Source organism: Cryptomeria japonica, chromosome 9 (assembly GCF_030272615.1).
Source record: "Cryptomeria japonica chromosome 9, Sugi_1.0, whole genome shotgun sequence".
Classification (NCBI taxonomy): domain Eukaryota; kingdom Viridiplantae; phylum Streptophyta; class Pinopsida; order Cupressales; family Cupressaceae; genus Cryptomeria; species Cryptomeria japonica.
The window spans coordinates 507403368-507425086 of NC_081413.1; the positions used below are offsets into that span (position 1 = coordinate 507403368).

General features: G+C 36.3%; 1 protein-coding gene across 2 annotated transcripts in view; it reads right to left on the minus strand.

Moving 5' to 3' along the window:
* Window positions 1-603: 603 nt before the first annotated feature.
* Window positions 604-21719, minus strand: part of LOC131046910 (autophagy-related protein 18c) — a 28901-nt gene continuing 7785 nt past the window's right edge. For both annotated transcript variants that reach the window (XM_057980742.2, XM_057980743.2), the window contains 3 exons: window positions 1408-1669; window positions 1190-1313; window positions 604-1024 (listed from right to left, as the gene is read on the minus strand). In XM_057980742.2, coding sequence (XP_057836725.1) covers window positions 928-1024; window positions 1190-1313; window positions 1408-1669 — 483 coding nt within the window. In that variant the 3' untranslated portion in view covers window positions 604-927. The remainder of the gene's footprint in view (window positions 1025-1189; window positions 1314-1407; window positions 1670-21719) is intronic.

The following is a 21719-nucleotide window of genomic DNA, read 5'->3' on the forward strand; positions in this document are numbered from 1 at the left end:
AAGTTGCAAGTTTGTAAACGATAGGTCCACGAGCATACATGACACCAGTCTTGTCTAAGGATGAGAACACTGCCATACCAAAGATGATAAGACACATGATAGCATCTTTGAAAACACATATAAACAAAAACTCCAAAACGCAACTTTTACATTTCTCATGATTCAAGCAAATTTCGAGCAAAGCAATGAAGCTCCACCAAATACAGAAACAATTAAAATATTCTATACCCTTTTCATCTTATTTCCATTTCTATAAACAATGAAATACAGAGGTAGAAGCATGACTCTAATATCACATATTATTAATAGATATGGAAATCATTGATAAGCCACAATCAAATATTTGTATAATTAATTATATTAGGACTAGTATATTTTTTTATTTTTTTATTTTACTTAACAAACAATATGTAAAATAATCAGGCTCACTTAAGCAATGTCAGTTCAATTAATTAAATCAAACTTATTGGCTAAAGCTATTGGCATATTCTATTCAATAGAACACTTCACAGGATTGATGTTGCAGCTTGAGTTCCCTCTAATTTGAAAAGGCATCTTATCTTGTATAGTCCCTCCATTCAAACACAATCTTTGAAACAAATATACAATAATAAAGTCGTTTACATTATTATTCATAGCTTCAAAGGGAAAATACCAACCTTGATTTCTTCACTTTCACGAAAAATATTGAGTCTTCTTATTTATTTATTGATACAACTCAAGCAAATTATTCAAAAGTTTGCATCGACAAAAGAAATCAAACTTCCCTTTCAAAGCTCTGTATAAGAATAGAATCTAGATTGTACCCTCTAATTTGCACAAAATGGAAATATTATTTACAATTAATTTAGCTTTCAGAGGGCTTAAACAAAGTTGAAATAAGTCAGGCTACCTACTACGGCAAACAAACCCCAAATACAGCCATTACTATTTTGCACTTGCTTTGTCAGACTCTAACAAACTCACATGTTCTTTCTTTGTCATTTCTCCACCATTAATTGGATCAAATGCACACCTGTAGAAGCTGCAATTGAAACAGAAAAAGTTGCTTTAGGCCAAGGCTTGAGATTTAATGCATAATAGTGTATTATATGTGATGTGATGTGAATATCACACCCTCTGAAATCTCATAGTAGATGACAACGCAGAAACGCAACAAAAAAGGTTGAGTGCATGAGATTGTACTTACCTTCCATCCATCCCAACAATCATAACAGTATTCTGCTTTCCAAAGGCAATATGAAACCTTGTATTCTCAGGCAAATGATAACGAGCAAAGGACCATTCTGAGCTAAAATATTTGGGCAAAATTCCTGCATGAATAACAAATCTTTATAACCATATTCCTAAATATCTAATATATTGATCATTGGCAATGCATACAAATACTCAAGGTTAGCTACTAACCTTTCATGAAATCAAGCGAAGAGCTCGGTTTTGCTCCTGTGTTTGGGGTAAGAATAATCTCATTTGAACCATCAGGCAGGTTAGCTAACCCTGGCAACTGTTCCATGGTATTTACATTCACATTACTTGAAACTTCTCCTGCCACCTGTACTTTGAGACCAAATATATGTACAGTACCCTTATCACTGGAAACTGCAAGCCATTGAGCACTAGGAGATAAAGCAATGCTGTAAATCTCAGCTCTCTCTGTTCCTCTGCGGACCTACTCACAGATGCATATACCAGTTAATATAATATCAAGCTCAGCTCACCTTATTACTTCACAGGGAACGTGCTTAAAAACCTGTAAAATGTGAAACCTATTTCTAGATGCATGAATAGTTTCCATGTACCAAGCACATTTACCAACTGCCATTAAACACACTGGAATCCATGAATTCATCGTATGACATCATTTGCAGTTGAACTTGAACTTATCCTTTTATTAAGTATTTGTTTAATAGGAGACAGGAAAATATAGTATTGTATCAGGACCGCAGCAAAAAAACAGAAAAATTAAGCTCATGAAATTCCATAATCACCCAGACAGGTTACGATGCAAGGCAAAGAGTATTCCAACATAGCTTATATGGATAAGACTAAATAGGTACTACAGAGTTAATTAAACTGCAACATAATGGACTTATAGGAAAGCGATGACATCCAAGATAATCAGACTGCCATCCAAGAATTCCTATTAAGGTAAACTAAATGCCTTCAGATTCTGAAGCAAAACTTTCGAAGACTCCAAACTATAACTGAGGAAACCGAACAGCTGCTTTCTATATAAAAGGCAAGAAGGACGTTGGCTTTGGTCATCCAACACAAGAAGCAGCAACTTGCAGTAAATTTGATCTATTCGGTTCTTGTTCTGAAGAAGAGCCAATCATCTTGAAATGTTATAGCAGAGAGACTATTTCTTTAGATAAGGATAAACTTGTTTTAAGACGATCATACAAGACCAATCTCCATCATTTGTTGCTATTTCCATACTGGATATCATTTCACCTCCCTCAACAACCAATTAAAAAGAAATCTTATACAATAAGAAGTCATTATGCATCTGGTGTACAAAGAGTCAAAGACCATTGAAATAGTTTCAGGCTTTCAGCCATTCATCCATGCAACTCAGCCAAATGCACAGTGATAATGTTGAATCATTACTACATTACTCGATATGTTCCACCCAAGGCTTGAGATACTCTATAATGATTATTCAAGTAAATCTTTGCCACTATATAGATTTTAAAACAAGCATGGTGTTGAATAGTGAGAGTGGCTCAACCAGGAACAGGGCTGGTGAATGGAAATAGCAAGAGCAAGAGATACAAATCAGCATTTCTTATATTTCTTAAATTTGCTAGTAGTGCTTCAAGCCAATGTACTCACGTTATTCATAAACCTCCTCATGAATCCTTTAAATGGGATTACAAATATCCATGGCAGCTATCATGTATGGTCAGTCTGGTGCCTACTCTGTCTACAAGGATCCTTGTGTGACTGGAAAGTTCCAATTGCTTTTACCAGTAAGGGTGGGTTGGCATGTTTTAAAGCATAGCTTCTAGACATCCCATGATAACATTACCTTGCTTTTAACTCCTGTTGAATTCATACTAAGTTTGAAAAATTCAGTCACAATCCTTCTGATGAGTAATCTGGACATACAATCTTGAATAATTTAGTCACAATCCTTCTGATGAGTGATCTGGACATACAATCACAACATATATCGAAGTGCAGAGAATTCTTGAGATACAATAGCATGAAAACCATGTCAGGAAGGAAATGAATTATGGCATACAAATATTGGTTCATTTGAAAGTGCTGGAACATGTATATTTAAATTGATTGCACAAAACATTACATTCTATTTTAACCTAAATATACATACAAGCATTTACCAAGCCCAATTAATTCAGTGTTATCACTTGAACTTTAGCCCTTGATATAGAAAGGTGCATATACCAAGCCCTAACAGTTCTCTGTGAAATAATTAAAAAGGTTTGATCAACCACACACATTATCCTTGCAATCTCAAACTTCTTGTCGTGAAACTACAATTCGAAGGCCGAGCCATCTTCATGTAATCTAAATGCAGTCTTCTGTTCATGGCTTCTCTACAAAATTTAACCATGAATCGGCAAGAATCACCTTAGTTAGATGGCTTTCAGGAATTTGTCTATAGAACTTCAACTATACTCAACCTAAACCAAAATACAAGAAAAAGTGATTTCTAGATGAAATTATGTTTTAGGTATTTACATTTAAAAGAATTATCTTTGCAAAAAAGCTACTTGAATTGACCCAATGTTAAAAAGAAGCAAAAGCATAGGGTTGTCATGTTCCCTTTCTCTAAACTAAAGGAATTAATTAAAGTCCCATAGCCTATTCTTTATTTTCTAGTAGATTAGACTAAGGGATAAACTTGTTGGAATTGTTTGTCGTTGTGCCAAAAGCTTGAACTCTCAATGCCCGACACAAATACCAGATTTAACCCAACCCACAGGAGGCAGTTAAGCCATGTCACGAGTCCCCAAGGAGGTGCTGACCACCAAGTCAACTGAGCCTTCAGCACCCACTGAAGGGAGACTCAAACCTGTGACCCAAGGCTCTGATACCAATTGTTGGAATCATTTGCCGCTGCGCCAAAAGCTCGAACTCTCAATGCCTGATACAAACGCCAAATTTAACCCGACCCACGCAAGGCAGTTAAACCATGTCACAAATCCCCAAGGAGGTGCTGACCACCACGTCAACAAAACTAAGGGAAATAATTATAATATTTTAAGGGGACCGATCACTTTAATTTTGAAAGGACAACTTAAACATTATAGAGCCTATGTAATATATGAAAAGTGTCACTGTTTTTAAAACTTAATTCGATATGTAATTCAAAAAGTGGCTTTAAATACACGGAAAGAAAGTAAAATAAAATAGAGGGCCCAAAAGGCAACTATAAAAGAAACGAATTTGCTCAAAGCAAATCATCTGTATTTTGTCATTTCATTATTCCTTATAATTTGGAGTTTGAAGCATTCAAGGATGAAAACTCTCGGTGTGAGAGATCTGGAAGATGAAAACTCTTTTGCTTTCCATAATTGAATTCACAAACAAAAACCCTATGGTTTCCATATTTGAATTTGAGAACAACCTTCTTATTTATTAGAGGTGATTCCATCCAGAAATTACAATTGTGCTGATTTGTTGAATATTGATTGAGAATTTGAAGTTATTTTCAGTTGCTACAAAACCACTACAATACAGTAGCACTACAATGCATCTATAGTGTGAAAAGATTAGATTTGCTGATTTTGAAGGGGTTTCAGATATTGTTGCTGTTTGTGGGGATTTCTGGTCATTAATTGGTTGTTTCCGGCCATCATTCCAAACCTAGCATCACCACATAGCTTGAAGTTTCAAGATATAGAATTCGTGTTAGCAGTCATCTATAGCTCTTGGAGGAAGGTTGCAGACCTGATTACATCTTTTTGTTGATACTGTACCAGACCAAGCCACCAATATTAACTGTATCAACATTATTGATTGACTTTGGGATTATTTTACTGGGTGCATCACCCTCGGTAGTCCCATCCAATGCCATTTGCATCTATTATTGAGGAATTTACCTTCCATATAGATAGTACGGACCATTGTAAGTGGAAATTGCTAATTAATATAGGTTAGAATCAGTAAACATTGTTGTAACAATGCAGCAGGTTGATTTTAAATGATGGTACAGGGTTTATTGCTGCTGCAAGTGGCATACCACTGATTATTTTGATTAACGTGCATGCTATATTTTAGCTAAAATAAAATTGAAATTATAGCACCTTACTTTTGATCTGAATTCTGCTATAATAGATTTTTGTAACTGGTTTTTTTGCTCAAATGAAGTCAGATCTGCCCTCATAAATAATCTATGATTTATGTGGAGGTGTAGTGAAGGGTTTCATGCATTTTACAAGCAATTGTATATCATATATGCTAATACTTTGTCTTGTTTTTATCAGTTGAGGGCTCCAAAATTCACATCAGCTTGTGGATATTGGATCTGTTGTTTGTAGTAGTATATTTTGATTGATAAGAGTTTTGCAAGATTATTATCTTGCTGGTCAAAATTAATTTCAGTAAGGTTTGGCATCTACATTTGGTAATTGTTTATTATTTCAGCTTGCACATGTTTGGAAAATCATCTATTTCCTAAAGTTGTCTGATTCGGAACATTACATGGACAATCAGGAATTAAGGAAAATTTGTAAAACCCTACAAAAATATAACTACTCTAACCAGATCACCACTATAGTACCAACTACGAGTTTGAATGATAATTCAAAAGTGTGCCATTTATTTATGCATTTGGTATTTTCTGCAGTGCATTATTATGTAATATAGTATTTTGGGAATCCTCCATGTTAATATCAATTGAATATTCATGACACCTTTCATGAGTAGTGGCTTACAAGAAGCCAACTTGCACAAGCACAATTGTCCATTTAGATCTTATCACATCTAGGTGATGTTCATAAGGAGTGAAACACATGTACATCCTGTGAGGTCATGCATTCATATGTGAAAAGTATTACTCATATGGAGCTTTTAAGAAAAGACCTAGAATGATTCTTCAATTACTTGCTTTTCCCAATTAGCTATTTTTTTTGAGAAGAAATATCTAACGCTAGAAAATATTTCACAATCTAAAAATTGCTGAAGACAGAGTACCTAGAAATAAACAAATCTCCTATTAAAACCAGGCATACACATGTTGTACAGCAGTAAAGTAGTGAATAACGAAGTAGAGAAAAGCACAAATATTGTAAAGTGGAGGACTTTCATCCTTGAGTTGTAAAGTGGAGATAAAAACTAGCATGTGACTTATGACACTTTCTTTTGGATTACACAGGTGAGCTTACTCCAGATTAATATTGTAAGTACTCCATGGGATGTCTATAATAAATGCAATAACACCAGCAGAACCATGGGATCCTAACTTCACCTTCACAGAATAAGGAAGATGATTGGTATTGGTTGGAATCACAAAAACATAAAAAATGTGCAATATGAAGTAGAGAAAAGCACACATGCATAAAATTATAAGAATGACAGTTTACTCATAAATTTTGAAAAACAGAAGACATCTTTTTTATGACAGGTATAGCAACAAAATAGTGTTTTTTTAGCAACAAAATAGTTACATAAACTTTTTTTGAACCCATGCGAACAGTCACAAAGTCCAAATTGAACATGAAAAGATGTCTGCTGAATGATGACAAAGACAACTTTAATGTTTTAAAAAGTGACAATAAAGGTTCAGATACCTAACAAAACAGTTTTAAAACTGAACCATAGATAGATGCAAAATGTTGACACTTGAAACTGATAAAAAACAAAGAGAACAAAGCTCCAGCCCAACATGAAAGGATGTCTGGTGAATAATGACAAAGAAAACTTTAATGTTTTAAAAAGTGACAATAAAGGTTCAGATACCTAACAAAACAGTTTCAAAACTGAACCATAGATAGATACAAAATGTTGACACTATCCAAACTGAGAAAAAACAAAGAGAACAAAGCTTCAGCCCACAAATTAATCAATCATTTTCAACACACAAAAGATTACATTCTATGGCTTTATAAAACCATTCGACTTACCAACTACCCAAACCACTAACTACCAGCTAACACATAACTAATCACTAGCTAAAAACTAAAATTTAATAAATTAACATTAATATGTTAATTTATTATTTATTACATAATCTATGTCATGCACTACTAATTCCTAACAAACCCTCTTTAGTGCAGACAAAGGGACATATTCTAGTGCTGTACCATCAACAATTAGTTTGTCTCAGATTTGCCCCCTTCAATGAAATTTCTTTTGGATGCTGATTTCTACCGATAATGCATCCAATTACAATGTACAAACGCAAAATCTATTACACCCTTATGGCTCCATAAAAAAGATAAATTAAATTGACAGTAACCATTCAAATACCTCTATCTTCTGCATCAAACTATGAATTGAATATTGATTTCAAATGCTTTTTGGCTTTTGTGCTCCTATTCAATAACTTTCCAAAAAAAATGAATTTTCAAATTTTGTTGAGAAATGAGAAAGATATCACAGTTCTAGTAAGACTATGTTAAACTGCCATTTTAAAATCAGGGCAATATACAAACAATAGAATGGTGTCAAATGAGAACATTGTTCATCCTTTGCACAGCCTGACCATCCATCAAAGAATAGTATGATAATGTATACCAATCTCGTAACAAATTCAACAAATCTGGACGTCATGAACTCTATCTCAATTATTGGAGCTGCAGGTAAGTTCTTCAATTGTTCTTCCAGAAAAGCTGACTTCTTCCAAGACAGGGGCAAAGGTTGTCTCCCATCCTAGCCCATAATCTCTAGTCTTGCTGGCAAGTATCATGAATGTGTGTATATCATCCAGCTTTTTCTCAGAACGTGATCCGTCTGCTCAAGAGAATATGATCTTCACTCTCTCAGCTAGCTGATTGGCATCTATGTGGATTCCTTCATTCATCTCCTTCTCAAGAATGATCTCAACTACCTCCACGATCTTGCCATGTATCAAGTTTATTGCTCCATCGACTTGTGTGCATCCGCTGTTGATATCTTCGAAAATAACCTTACTCATTTAAAGCAAGTTACACCATTGCTCGAAATCAGGTGATTATCCATCTCTCAATATTCCTTTGTTCACCAAAGTTTGCTTAGGTAATTTCTTCATTGCTTGCAATCTTGGCATGGTATAATCTCTAGTGAAAACGAAAGTATCAAAGGCTGCCACAAGGATTTGCATTCTCTCAAGGACACCTACGGCTTTATCAAATAGCTTCACTAATTCTTTCACAAATGCATTCACCTTCTTGAAAGTCTTATTTATCCAAGTCTCCATCAGTTGAGTTGAAGTTCTCATCTTTTCCAAATTGTCAACTGAATCTAGAGGAAGAAATGGTTGCAGCGTAGTTGGAGGATTCATGTTGTCTTAGTGGTTGCTTGAACTACTGAAAGTAATTTCTTAATGCACTTACTTCTCTTTCCAATTTCTTGTTCTTTTCTACTTCCAACTTCAACATGTCGTGGACTGTCTTCACTATGTCATTCATGTCTTCCAATGCTTGCTCAGTGATGGGAGCAAAGTTTTAAAACTCGAACTCGTGAAAGACTCGGCAAACCAAAAATTTGGACTCCGACTCGGACTCGTGAAAGACTTGGCAAACCAAAAATTTGGACTCAGACTCGGACTCATGAAAGACTCAGCAAACCAAAAATTTGGACTCGGACTTGGACTCGTGAAAGACTCACAAAAGACTCGGCAAGGACTCGGCAAAAAAAAAACCGGAGTTCTACAAGAAAAACATATAAACAAATTAATGCATTTAGAGAACATAAGAGCCATAATTGAAACATTACACATGTCATATGATCTACAAACACGCAATATTTGAAATTTCCTCATTCATACTTAGTTTCATCTCTAAAATGTATAATAGCAGCATAAGTTTATAAATGTTTACAAAATTACATATAATGATATGTCCAACTCCAAATGTGAAAAACAACAATGAACAAACTAAAGAGAAGACTACATCTTCCTCTTTGTATTTCTCCTCCTTCACACCCTACAAAGGTGTCATAACCAAGCAAGAATGCCAAATGAGGGCAAAAAAATAAAAAAAACTCACTTTTAAAGCTTGCATGACGTTTTTTTGGGACCGCGCGAGTCCATGCAAAAGACTCGCCTCGCGAGTCAACTTGTGGCTCCCATGGACTCGCGAGTCCACGAGTCTTAAAACACTGGGTGGGAGGACCTAAGTCAATAGTCTCCAAATCATATTCTTCTATTGTGATTTCACCTTTGGGTTTATCTACTCTTGGAGTGGCAATTTGTACCACTCAAGATCCTATACTATCTCTTGTCATCTTCGACATCTTCACTGCTTTCTTCTTCTCAACAGTCCCTTGAGTTCTATTCAAGAAGCTGTCCAAATCAACAGGATCTTCCTCTACTATTATTACTTCTTTTGTTAACCTCTCCCTAAGCGATGCTGGGATAGCAGATTTCTCCTCCTACTTGCACCTCATTGAGCCGTTCATCTTCTCGGGGTACACATATCTTTGCCTATTTTATCATTGATTTTCTCAAGTGGAACTGAATTGTCTTGACCCACTGGTTGTTTACCCTTGTCTATCTTTTCGCACCTGCTGTTCTGGACTCTAGATTCCATGGACTCATTCACTCCATGATTAATGCTTTCTCTAGGCGGATGATTTTCCTGTCCAACTGTTTGATTCATTTCTACTACATGCACTGAAGAGGTACTAGTGGAAGGGTGGCCTAAACCTATTTTATACTTCTTGTTTGGAGGCTCTTCTTTGTGACTTTCTTTTCTCTTTGATCCTTTGGAGTGAAGTCGACTGGGTGGCACTTCCTCTCATGCTTGCACTTTCTGTATCATCATCAGAAGACTCTACCTCTCCCATCAATTCGAAAGTCAGCTGTGTATTCTGGTTTTTCAATTTTTGGATTTGGATGTCTACCCATCGTTTTGTATATGCTAAGACAAGCTTCATCAAATCTTTCAAATTAGTGATCTCTACGTCAATCCAATTGACCTTCAGCGCCTTATCTTTCTCTTGTTCATATATCAACTGAAGGCGTCTTCCACTATCTTGCGCTTCATCAAGAATGTTGAAGACTTTGCACATCTTAACGATGTCAATTGATAGTCTTGAGCATATTCTTCTTCTTATGTCTAAATCATCTTGAGCATTCATGAAATGATCTTCCAAATGTAGCTTATGTTTGTGCCTTCTTCCATTAGCTCTTTTGAAACAATCGTAGAGATCAAAGCTATCTCTAGAAAAGTATCAAATAAGGAGAGATTTCAATTCTTCTTCCACTTTCTCTGTTGCTTGCAAGGATGGACACACTTCCAATGACTGCCCAACTAAAATGGGAAAAGGGATTCTTGTCTTGTGTCTATCCTTTTGTACTTTGTTATATGTTATCAACTTTCTCACCAACTCAAGCAATACTATCTTGTCCATAGGATATCTTGGTAGCATGTAGGGCGAACAAGAGCATCCTTGAATCCTTATGTAGGTGAACTTGGGAAACTAGATAAACCAAGCTCCAAACTTCTTTATCAACTCTTTTGCTTGTGGGGATAACCTTTGATGGATGCCACGTTGCAAAGCTCTTGTTATGTGCATCGTAAAGGCATCGTTCACCCTCCTGTAATGTGCTCTGCCTAGATAGTGCAATTGTGTGTACGATTCGCATGCTCTCAATTCTCTAGCTCCCATTCCGACTAGACCTCTATAATCCTGCGTATTCATGAGCTCTAGCAAGCAAATATATGAGATATGAACCCATGTAGAATGTTCTGGTTCGTGCAAATCTCTTGAGTTGTATATCAATGTTATTGCTTATAATCCTTGCCTAGTTGATCCTCTCCTTTCCAGTCGATATGATCTCCATGAAGTAGAACATCCAATTCTCGAACTGAGATGCTTGAGGGGTTCCCATAGTTTAGTGGAGCAAAGTGATTGTCACTGAATTCCTCCTTGAAATCAATCTTGTGAAGCTTGGTGGGTAGCTTAGATATGCCAAGCCTGCTTTTCAATAACCAATATTTGTTGATTATGTCAAGGCATTTGTTGGGATCATCATCATAGAATGCCTATGCTGCTTCCTTGCTCTTGTAGACCATGCCATTGAATTCAGGGATGTGGAAAGCATCATTGATAGCTGCCTTGGATAGACAAGCAAGTTCTTTGCCATCAAGTACTAATATTGTTCTTTTGCTCGCATCATAGTGTTTGGCACACTCAACAATCAATTCATTGCATTGTATAGCTGGAGGGAAGCCAGTTGCTTTCACTATCCCGCTCTTGATCATCATCTTTGAGAATTTGAAAGGCCTAGTGGTATACAAGGGGCCTTGGAACTTCTTCATGTTGATTTGCCCAAGGTTGGTGTCTCCTACATTGCCCCAAAATGATGTAATCCTGGATTCCAACGCCTCTCCCTTCCAATCTTCTTTAATGAGATCCTGTCGTGCACTTGCTCTGGTCTTCAGGGCTGCCATACTTTACCTACGAGAGTTGCCTAAGTTAGGGTTTTGACATGATTATAATGTCAACAATGCTAAAATGTCTCAAGGTTATTAATTCCTTCTAAAAAGCTCATAGAATCATCGAAACCACTGATGAATTACAAAACCCTAGACTTGCTTGAAATCTGATAATTACCATCTAAATCAATGAATTACGCTTTTGAAGCATGCTTAGATGATCAAAAAGTAATGCACAAAGCATCTCATGACTAATTACATGAAAACAATGAACAAGAATCTGTACCAGCAATAAATTAAGGTCTGATTTCAATAAAGATGATCAAATGACAGTCAATTCAGACCTGTAAACAACTTCTAATGTGGCTGGTAACTTCAAATTGGTTGTTAATTTGGCAAAGTTGCCCTTATGTTGATGTGCTTTTCGCTATGATAAAGATGTCAAATGCTGAAGTTTATCTGATTATTAATGCAAAATCGCTGATCTTTGTGTGTCCTGATCACTATTCTTGATGTTGAAAAGTCGCCAGTTGCAACAACAAAATTCGCTTTGTGTTTGAACAAGATTGCTATTGATTGGAGAAGGAATTTGCTGATGGCACTTTCACTGATGCTAAGTTCGAACCTGCTGATGTTTGAATGTCAAATTGCTTGGCAATGATGGAGCTCGCTGCTTTGGGATGAAATTTGCCTTGGCAAAATCGCTTAGTGCTGATGCTGGATTAAAAATTGCCACTAATGGAGTGGGAATTTGCTGTCTAAACAATGTAGACTTTGACAATATCTTTCCTTGAATAGAATCACTGCTTTATTGAATGAATTCACCTTATCGATTACATGTCGATCAAAGGAAATGATCAATGTTATCTTTATAGTGGCTGGAAGGGGTGTGATTCCTCATCACATGGCCGACTTGGGTTTTCATTTAATGATTTGCAATTGGAAGCTTAAATGCCAACTTATTCTATCAAAAACATTTCTCTTCATTGTGGGGCCCCTTTCAAGGTGGCGTAAATGCGTAAATGCTTAAATGCCTCTCCCTTTGCCTTGAATGCTAGATCGTACTTCTACTTGGGTGGCGGAAGTGCCTAAGTCTTAGGTCCAACTTTGGAGGTCTGACTGGAAGTCTTAGGTCGCGCTTTGGAGGCCTAACTGTAAGTCTTAGGTCGCGTATTGGAGGCCTGACTAGAAGTCTTAGTGTTGAGTTTTGGATCAGAATTTAAATTTGCAAAAGTACATAATAATATTTCCTTGATTTGCAACAATTCTGAAGCAATAAGTTTATTTTCTGAAGATATTAATTAATCTGAAAATGTTGATTTTCCCTTAGAATTTGGTTTTCAAAATTATGATTGGTTTGAATATTTTCAGTTTGCTGGATCGTTAATTACAGGCATATAAGAAAATATATCTTTCACGAGTTTTGACTGAATGTGCACAGCATATAATTTATGGATGATACAACATATAACTCTCACAGGCTTCATGTATAATCACCACAGATCATTCACTGACTATCGCATGTATAAGAACAGAATGTAATTCTCCAGTCGTCCCTTCTAATGCCCCGATAGAAAGGATAAAATACCCGTTTCAAGGGACGTGAACAGACATGACCCCAATCGGGGTGACACAACAAAGAGGGGGTGTGTTTAAATTAACACCCGATAGGCGATCATGCTTAATTATCTATTAACAAATGGATACTAACTAAAACACTCCACACATAGAATATCGAACATGCAAATAATTATTAACTATAGTTAGTGGAAATGAGATCGCTGATAAGACAGCAATGAATAAGATATTGATAACAGTTAAGACAGTAGACAGAAGAAAGATATCTCCTGCTGCTATAACATCAACACTCCCTCTTAGATAGGGAGGTATCTTTCCATACATACATGTCATGGAGTCTCTCAACATGACATCCACAATGGCTACTCCCATTTGTGAAAAAGAATTCATCACGGAGTCACTCAACGTGATGTCCACCATGCCTACTCCCATGTGTGGAAGGGAATATGTGCATAAGTGCCCATCACGGAGTCACTCAACGTGATGTCGTCATGGAGTCACTCAACATGACATCCACCATGGCTACTCCCATGTGTGGAAAAACACAAGTACAAAGGATTCATCATGGAGTCTCTCAACGTGATGTTGTCATGGAGTCTATCAACATGACATCCACCATGGCTACTCCCAGAGGGTGGAAAGAACCACATCTCTGTCTCAGAGATGGACAAGGGCTTTCACCTCAAATTTCTCCATCTTAGAGAAAAATGCATTAACAGGGCTTTCACCTCGAATTTCTCTGTCTCAAAGAAAAAATGCATTAACAAAGGCTTTCACCTCAAATTTCTCTGTCTCAGAGAAAAATGCATTAACAACGGATAACACAAATTACTGATGCTAAGCCTCCCTCTTAGCAAGGGCTTCAAGTACCAATATCAACCTCTTGACCTTCTCGTCCAAGGTTGCCTCTGTTGATTTGTCAGACTCCCTCTGAATGTTAATTCTTCCTCTTCAAAGAAACTGATCGACTTTAGAATAAGAAACCTTCTAAATCAACTTTAGAGCTTGGCTCCTTCTGAGACCTCCCAATGGCAATTTCCGTAGTAGAAGCAAGTTGTGTAGGTCTTAATTTGCAATCTCGAGCGAAGTGACCATACTTGTCACACCTGAAACACTGAATGTGAGAGAAATCCCTCTTTTTCTTCAAATCTGGGACAAAATCTGATTCTCTGTCTCTATTCCTTTTTCTTCTTTTGCCTCTTTCTCTAGAAGTATGTGTAGCAAGAACTTGATTTTCTACATCATGATGGTTTCGCCCAATTCCTCTTGCTGCCAACCTGGACTCTTTTTGAATACAATCAGCTCGAAGACAATCAAACTTGGGCAACTTAGATCTCCCACTAATGCTTTGGATGAAGGGCTCCCACGATTGGGGAAGACCATTTAGTGCCAACATAACAAGATCTCTGTTTGCAATTATGTCCCCAATAGCACTCAACTGATCTCTCAAATCAGCAATCTTCATAAAGAATGAGATGACTGGATCTTCTTTATCCATTTTTACATGGTGAAGTTGTTGTCTCAAAGCAAGGGCTCTGCTGGTGTTGTTGATCTCATACATGCCTTTTAGAGTATCAAACATTTCTTTAGCTAACTTCAACTTGCAGATGATTAGTGCTAGGTGATTCATCACAGAGTCTATCAAGATCTTCCTAGCTTTCGTGCCATTCTTCTTCCATTGGATTTTCTCAGTATCATTGGAAGGCTCGAGCATATCACGTTCCACGAAATCAAGAAGATCATTCTCCTCTAATGCAATGAGTACCTTGGGTTTCCAAGAGTTGAAGTTTGAGGCTCCATCAAGTCTATCTTCTACCTTGAGCCCGTTCACCATTTTTGATGTTAGGATAGATGCCCTAAGAAGAATAGACAAATATTTTGCTGTTAAATAATTCTGATCACGATCTTTGCTTAAACCCACTTTGATACCATGTTAAGTTTTGGATCAGAATTTAAATTTGCAAAAGTACAGAATAATATTTCCTTGATATGCAACAATTCTGAAGCAATAAGTTTATTTTCTGAAGATATTAATTAATCTGAAAATGTCAATTTTCGCTCAGAATTTGGTTTTCAAAATTATGATTGGTTTGAATGTTTTCAATTTGCTGGATCGTTAATTACAGGCATATAAGAATATATATCTTTCACGAGTTTTGACTGAATGTGCACAGCATATAATTTATGGATGATACAGCATATAACTCTCGCAGGCTTCACGTATAATCACCACAGATCATTCACTGACTATCGCATGTATAAGAACAGAATGTAATTCTCCAGTCGTCACTTCTAATACCCCGATAGAAAGCATAAAATACCCGTTTCAAGGGACATGAACAGACATGACCCCAATCGGGGTGACACAACAAAGAGGGGGTGCGTTTAAATTAACACCCAATAGGCGATCATACTTAATTATCCATTAACAAATGGATACTAACTAAAACACTCCACACGTAGAATATCGAACATGCAAATAATTATTAACTATAGTTAGTGGAAATGAGATCGCTGATAAGACGGCGATGAATAAGATATTGATAACAGTTAAGACAGCAGACAGAAGAAAGATATATCCTGCTGCTATAACATCAACACTTAGTTCGCACATTTTAGGCTCCATTGGAAGTGATCCCAAAATGATAACTTTGCTATCTTAATCCCTTTGTTCTAAGCCTCTTCATGGTGATTTGAACTCTAGCCTACCCTTCTCAAAGTACTGACTCTCTAAAACAAGTTTGCCTTAGCCAAATTTAGCATTTCACCTCCGTTTAAGCAAGCAAAAGATGATGACCAAATGAAACGATCATTGTGAATCATTCACTCCCAAAATGTTGAGGATAAGATCAACTCAAACTTATTCATCCTAAAGGATTACTACTACCAATCTAACCTAAAACCCTAAAACTGAAAGCAAAAGAGGGGGTCCCCATTTGCGATGGGGTGATGTGTGAAATGGTCACAACAGGTCCTAGGCCAATTTTCCCCATGGTCCTCCGCCTAGGGTACTGTCTAGGCACCCTAGGTTCCCTATGAATCCTTTTGTGACATGGGTCCTTCTGTCTTAGAGTGCCCAGGTAGCACCCTAGGCAAATCCAAGTTGAATCTAGTGAGACCCATCGCACTTGGGAATAGAAATTATAAAACTTTTTTGACATTTTTTTTAACAAAAAAATCTCTTGAAAGGGGTAACTGAGAGTGTACACGGGTTAGTATGCATTTGGAGAAAGAACTACCAAGAAGACATTGATGTCAATCAAATAGAGATCTTTCCACTCGAATTAAATCCAATTTCTACACTATTAGAACAGCTATAAGTTGGAAGCAAAAGGTCTATTCACACCTTTGTTGCAAAACTTACCAAAAACTCACAAGTACTCTCAAGTCAAAATGCCAAGCAAGTTACTTGCCAAAACTCGTCCAAATTCATACAATTTATTTTTTCTTGCTTATAGTTAAAAGAATGTGGTTTTGGTAAAGGTTTCAAAGGCCTTAATTTGAGCTTGACACCAAGGGTGCTAGCCCCAAACCCTGCGAGGGGCACTACCCCTCAACCCCATTGGGGGTGTTGGCCCCAAACCCCCATGAGGGCACTACCTCTCAACCTCATTGGGATCTCCACTCCCAAATCCCCATTAGTTATTAGAATCTATCAAATAAAAAACTTGATTACAATGGGGTGGCGGGGGATTGGGACAAAACTCTTGTGTGTGCCTAATTAGACATTATTATTGCACAACTTGCCAAAAATCTCTTTAAATGAGGCAACTTCTACATATGACATGGCTAGTGGAAGTGGCATTATAACTCATTTAGAGTTGAGCTTGTTTTTTGGTCTATGGTATGTATTAAATTCTAATTTTGATTCCCCAGTATTTTTTTCTGCTGTCTCTGTCCCGAGGACAAGGGACTCCTAGGGGACATCCCCATAAATTCTGCATATAGACAATGAATTTTGACAATGAATTCTATAAGCAATTTGACTTTGACTCTCAATTTAACACAAATTTGCCATAAGAAATCTACTAGTTCTTATATGTTAAGGTTCTATAATGGATATGTGCATGTTTTATCCATGTTTTCATATGAATATTTTAAATTTCCCTATATATTTTAATTTTCCCTACTTTTATATAGCCATCCCCTTTGTCGTCCCCTAGCAGTCCAAAAAATTGGCAAAAAAAATCACCATCCCGGAAATGCGTACCCCTGTCCCCTTCCCAGAAACTTGGGGTAACATAGTAGAAATTAGTAATATGCTCAACAAATTGTGTGTTTTTTGAAGAATATTTTTAAGAATTTATGTATATAAAATGTTCAATAAAATTGCTGACTTATTGCCGAGTTTTTCCCAAGTCTTGAGTTTTTAAAAATTTTGGGCCTGTTGAGTTATTGCCGAGTCCAAGTTTTTCAACTATGATTCACATCACAGAAATGAGACAGTAGCTGCCATGTTGGGTGCCAAAACAAGGTAGAACAAAAAGGTTCAAAAAGACAAAAGATGGAACCAAAATAATGTTGGGTGCCAAAACCATGAAGATTCAAAGATATTGTCACACTTCCCTTTTGTTCATAAATGAGAATCCCTAGCAAATGGTGCTTAAATATTTGAGAGATGGAATCAGCTTGGACTTGCTAAGATGCCATGATATAGGTGACCCCATCCTTGACCCATCTGTATCCTTCCACGTAAAGATAGCATCCATAAGATACAAGTAAGGACTTTCAAAGACACATGAAATATATCAAATAGAATAACATCTAGTTCCATCTAAACAACATAATGAGAATTTTTGTGAAAATGGATTTTACGTTGTCTGGTTGATTATATTTGCACATCCTTCTTCAACACAAGTATGGCTGTAAGTGATCATAAGCTTTTAAACCATGCCTCCAAACAATGTCATCCCAAATCAAATTATACAATGAAACAATGTCAACAAGAGAATTACCTTGTCTTTTCAGTTTGGTTGGATTTGAAAAAACTTGCCCATTTCTTCTTTCATCTGCTCCATGCTAGTTGCATTGATAGAAGTGAAACTCAATTTATCGTCTATATCTAAATTGTTCTCTACCTCCATCTCTTTTCCTTCAACCAAGGATGCCACTAGCTTCTTGGAGTCCTCTTGGGATGTGATTTCAATGCAACTTCCAACATTTGTGTCAGTCTTCACATTTTTTTTAACGTGGAGTCCAATGATTCCTTGAATATTTGCAAGTATTAGAATTGTCCAATGCGGTGGCATTTTTCATACCTTACAACATACCATTTGTGTAGGATTTGGATGGCCAGTTTTTCTCTTTCTGTGGCTGATTCAATAATTAATTTTTATTTAAGGTTTCTCCCTCACCTTGCTCCTTTCTTACTCAATGTAACTATTCCTATAAACATGCTTCATCAAGGTCTCTTGGCTCTGGGATGTGATCCATCTCTTTAAGTCTGAATAAAGACGACCTCAATCAATGGTGAATGATAAATCCAAGAGGTTGCACAAAGGACAATATACAGACTATGTAATAGACAGGTCCATCTAATTAACCTGTGAGCTTTAAAACTTAATGAGCATGCATTGGAAGGTGAAAAACTAACACGTAAGAGCCATTATACTTTTAAACTTAAAATAACAAGGGATAGAAAAAAATATCTATTCTATTCATCATGAACAAGATATTACACATATGTGAACAGATTTTGGATATAGACTTTAAAAATGTGCATTCCCATCAGCTGAATCAACAGATAGATGGTCCAATGTTTAGGAAAATGTTACATAGACTGGAGTTTTCACAATGTCTAACAATCACACAACTAGATTCAAGATAATGTGAATTATAGAATTTTTAATCAAGATGGAATGGTTACAAGAACCATTTATATCCCATTCATTTTAATTGCCCTGACTGGTTCTTGATCTCAAAGATGATGGGTCAATCATAAAAACTTGGGCTACATTGGTGTTCCTACTGTGTACTCATACACATTGAGCCCAACAAGATGAGGTGCAATTCACAATGTTACTTGCAAGCATTTCACAATTTGCAAGTTGAAAAGTGATATAGAGAACGTTCTTACAAATCCAACCTAGGCATGCCAAGATGACCACCCATGTATTGTCAAACTGTCTTCAATAAATTGTAAATGGAACTTTGTAGCTTAATCCTTCTCTTTTCAAACATAGCTTGTCCTATAATCCTTATCCTTTTCTTTGTCTTTCTTGGGTCGCTCCTCTTCATCCATGTACTCTTCTTTTCTTTCATTCTATATATGGGGTTCTTATTCTTCTACTCTAGAGTTTCCTGAAAAGAGCATGAAACACAATGTCCCTGGAATCTTTGGTTCTCTGCTATGAGCTGTCATTGCTTGATGAAGCCACCTTGAAATTTCATCACACACTAAGTTTGATTTCAACATGGCAACTACTCTTTCAAGAATTTCTTCACCTTCTCTAGACATCTTGTTCACTTCTTTATTCTCCTTTCTTATAAAAATATCTACTTCACAACATTGAATTCTTCTTTCATGGACCTTTGATCCGAAACTGATTAAGTGGTTTGAGTTTTTTTAGGCATTTGGACCATTGGGGCATGTCATGAGTGTGCAGCACTGTTGCTGGGTTAAAAACAAGTCAAATTGTATATTCCTCTCTCTCAAAATTCTATGCAATTTCAACAAAACAGCATCGCATTTCAAGTTCACATGCAAAAATATGGCTCTAACAATGTTGTTGAAGCTGCCATAATGGCCAATGAAGTAAAATGGTTTTCTGCCAAAATTGCAGATTTGCTAAACAAAGTGCTTTAGGCATGTTTTTAATTCATTTAAATTATTGTTGAGGTTTTCTGGAGGTTTACTGAAGGTTTCCAATCATCTGAGGAGGCAAATAAACAGCTCACAAGCATCCAATTCTCAACAGCAACATAATCATTGAGTGAAAATGGCCATTATAAAAAAGCCCAAATGAAATGCCTTTTTCACCTTCTTGATTTTACTACTTATTCCGTTGGAATAAAGGTGAGGCTATTTGTAACTGATTTTCCAAATAGATAAAGAACAGGCTAGTTATTGGGGTTTTGGGGGGAGCCATTGTAGTAGACCACATGTATGCAAAATCTATGTGAGCAGGGAAGGTTTTGCAGAGGCATTTTAGAACACTGAAATTTTGATAAGCATTATTGGGGCTTGTTTGGACCAGGTTGGTCATTGTAATACCTCTGTAATTCCTTTTTGACATAGTGGAATAGAAAGTATTTTCTTTTTACACTAGAATTTTTTTTACCCATAGCATGTTTTCTCTGGATTAAACGTGTTTTCCAGTTTTGTGCATTTTGTGTTATTATTTTCCATATTGCTGATGTTTAATGTCTCTACTAAGTTACTAAATGCAAGCAAATCCATTGTGAACAAGATTGAGTGCCCATTTTACCTCATTTGAAAAAAAGCAATTTAGCTAAATTCATTGTAAAAGGGGCACAGTGTAACATAGGCACCATGTTTACAGATCAACCTTGTTAGTTATTACTATCATACAATCAACACAACCACTTCCATATTACCCATAGATTAAACTACGTGCTACCAACATGATATGTAATTTCTCAAATTCCTAATCAGTAGAATTATATGCAGATTGTAACCCATTCTTAATTCAATTAACCTGCAAATGACAGCTAATGGAATATAGTTTGTGCAAGAATCAAAATGTATTGTTGCTGGAAATGAAACAAGAACAATATCAGCAAAATCCAAATGCAAACAACATATATACACGAAATATTTTAACTATAAACCCCAATGTGGGAATTACTACATTGGAAATGTTAAATTATAATCTTCCTTCCTTCAAACATTGGGCAATTACATAGAGCACAATTTGTAGTGTACCTATGGCAATAACTTTTCTCAACTCTTTGTTACCTCACAAGTTCCTCAAAGTACAACTGTTTTTGCTGTTATTCATCGCCTATACTCATATGTTTTTGATGAGCTATGCCTTTTCTTTTAACAAGTTTTGGAGGTATACTTTCATACAGTAGAGAAAACCCAATTGTTAGGAATTGGAAGAGACGCAGTATCTTACAATTTGTAGTTTGTTTTCACATTTAAACAAAACTGCCTTTATCACAAATGAAACCACCGCTATCGCTAATGTAACCTCTAGCCCTGCAAAACCACTACTGTCACTAACACAACTGCTCCTGTCACAAACAAACTGCTTCATTTACAAATATAACACTATTTTAAAGAGACAAATAGCCCTGTCAAGAGAACATTACTTCTTTTCAGAATTTGCAAAATTCTAGGTTTATTGAGGTTGAAGTTCTTCCTGATCCTAATAGATCATCAACAGACTCAATTAAAATAAATGATCAATTATGTGATGAATCCAACATAGAAATTCATGGAGTGCTACCGTGTATAAATTGGCCCCTAAGCCACCTCTCCATGTTTCACCCATGGAAATCTTGTCTTCATGTTGCATTATAGTTGGATTGTGTTGCCCCTTGTCAGCCACTAGTAAAAGTTATAGGTTGTACAACAGTTTATTGGTTGAAAGCAGGAAAGAAGCTTTCCAATGTGACACTATG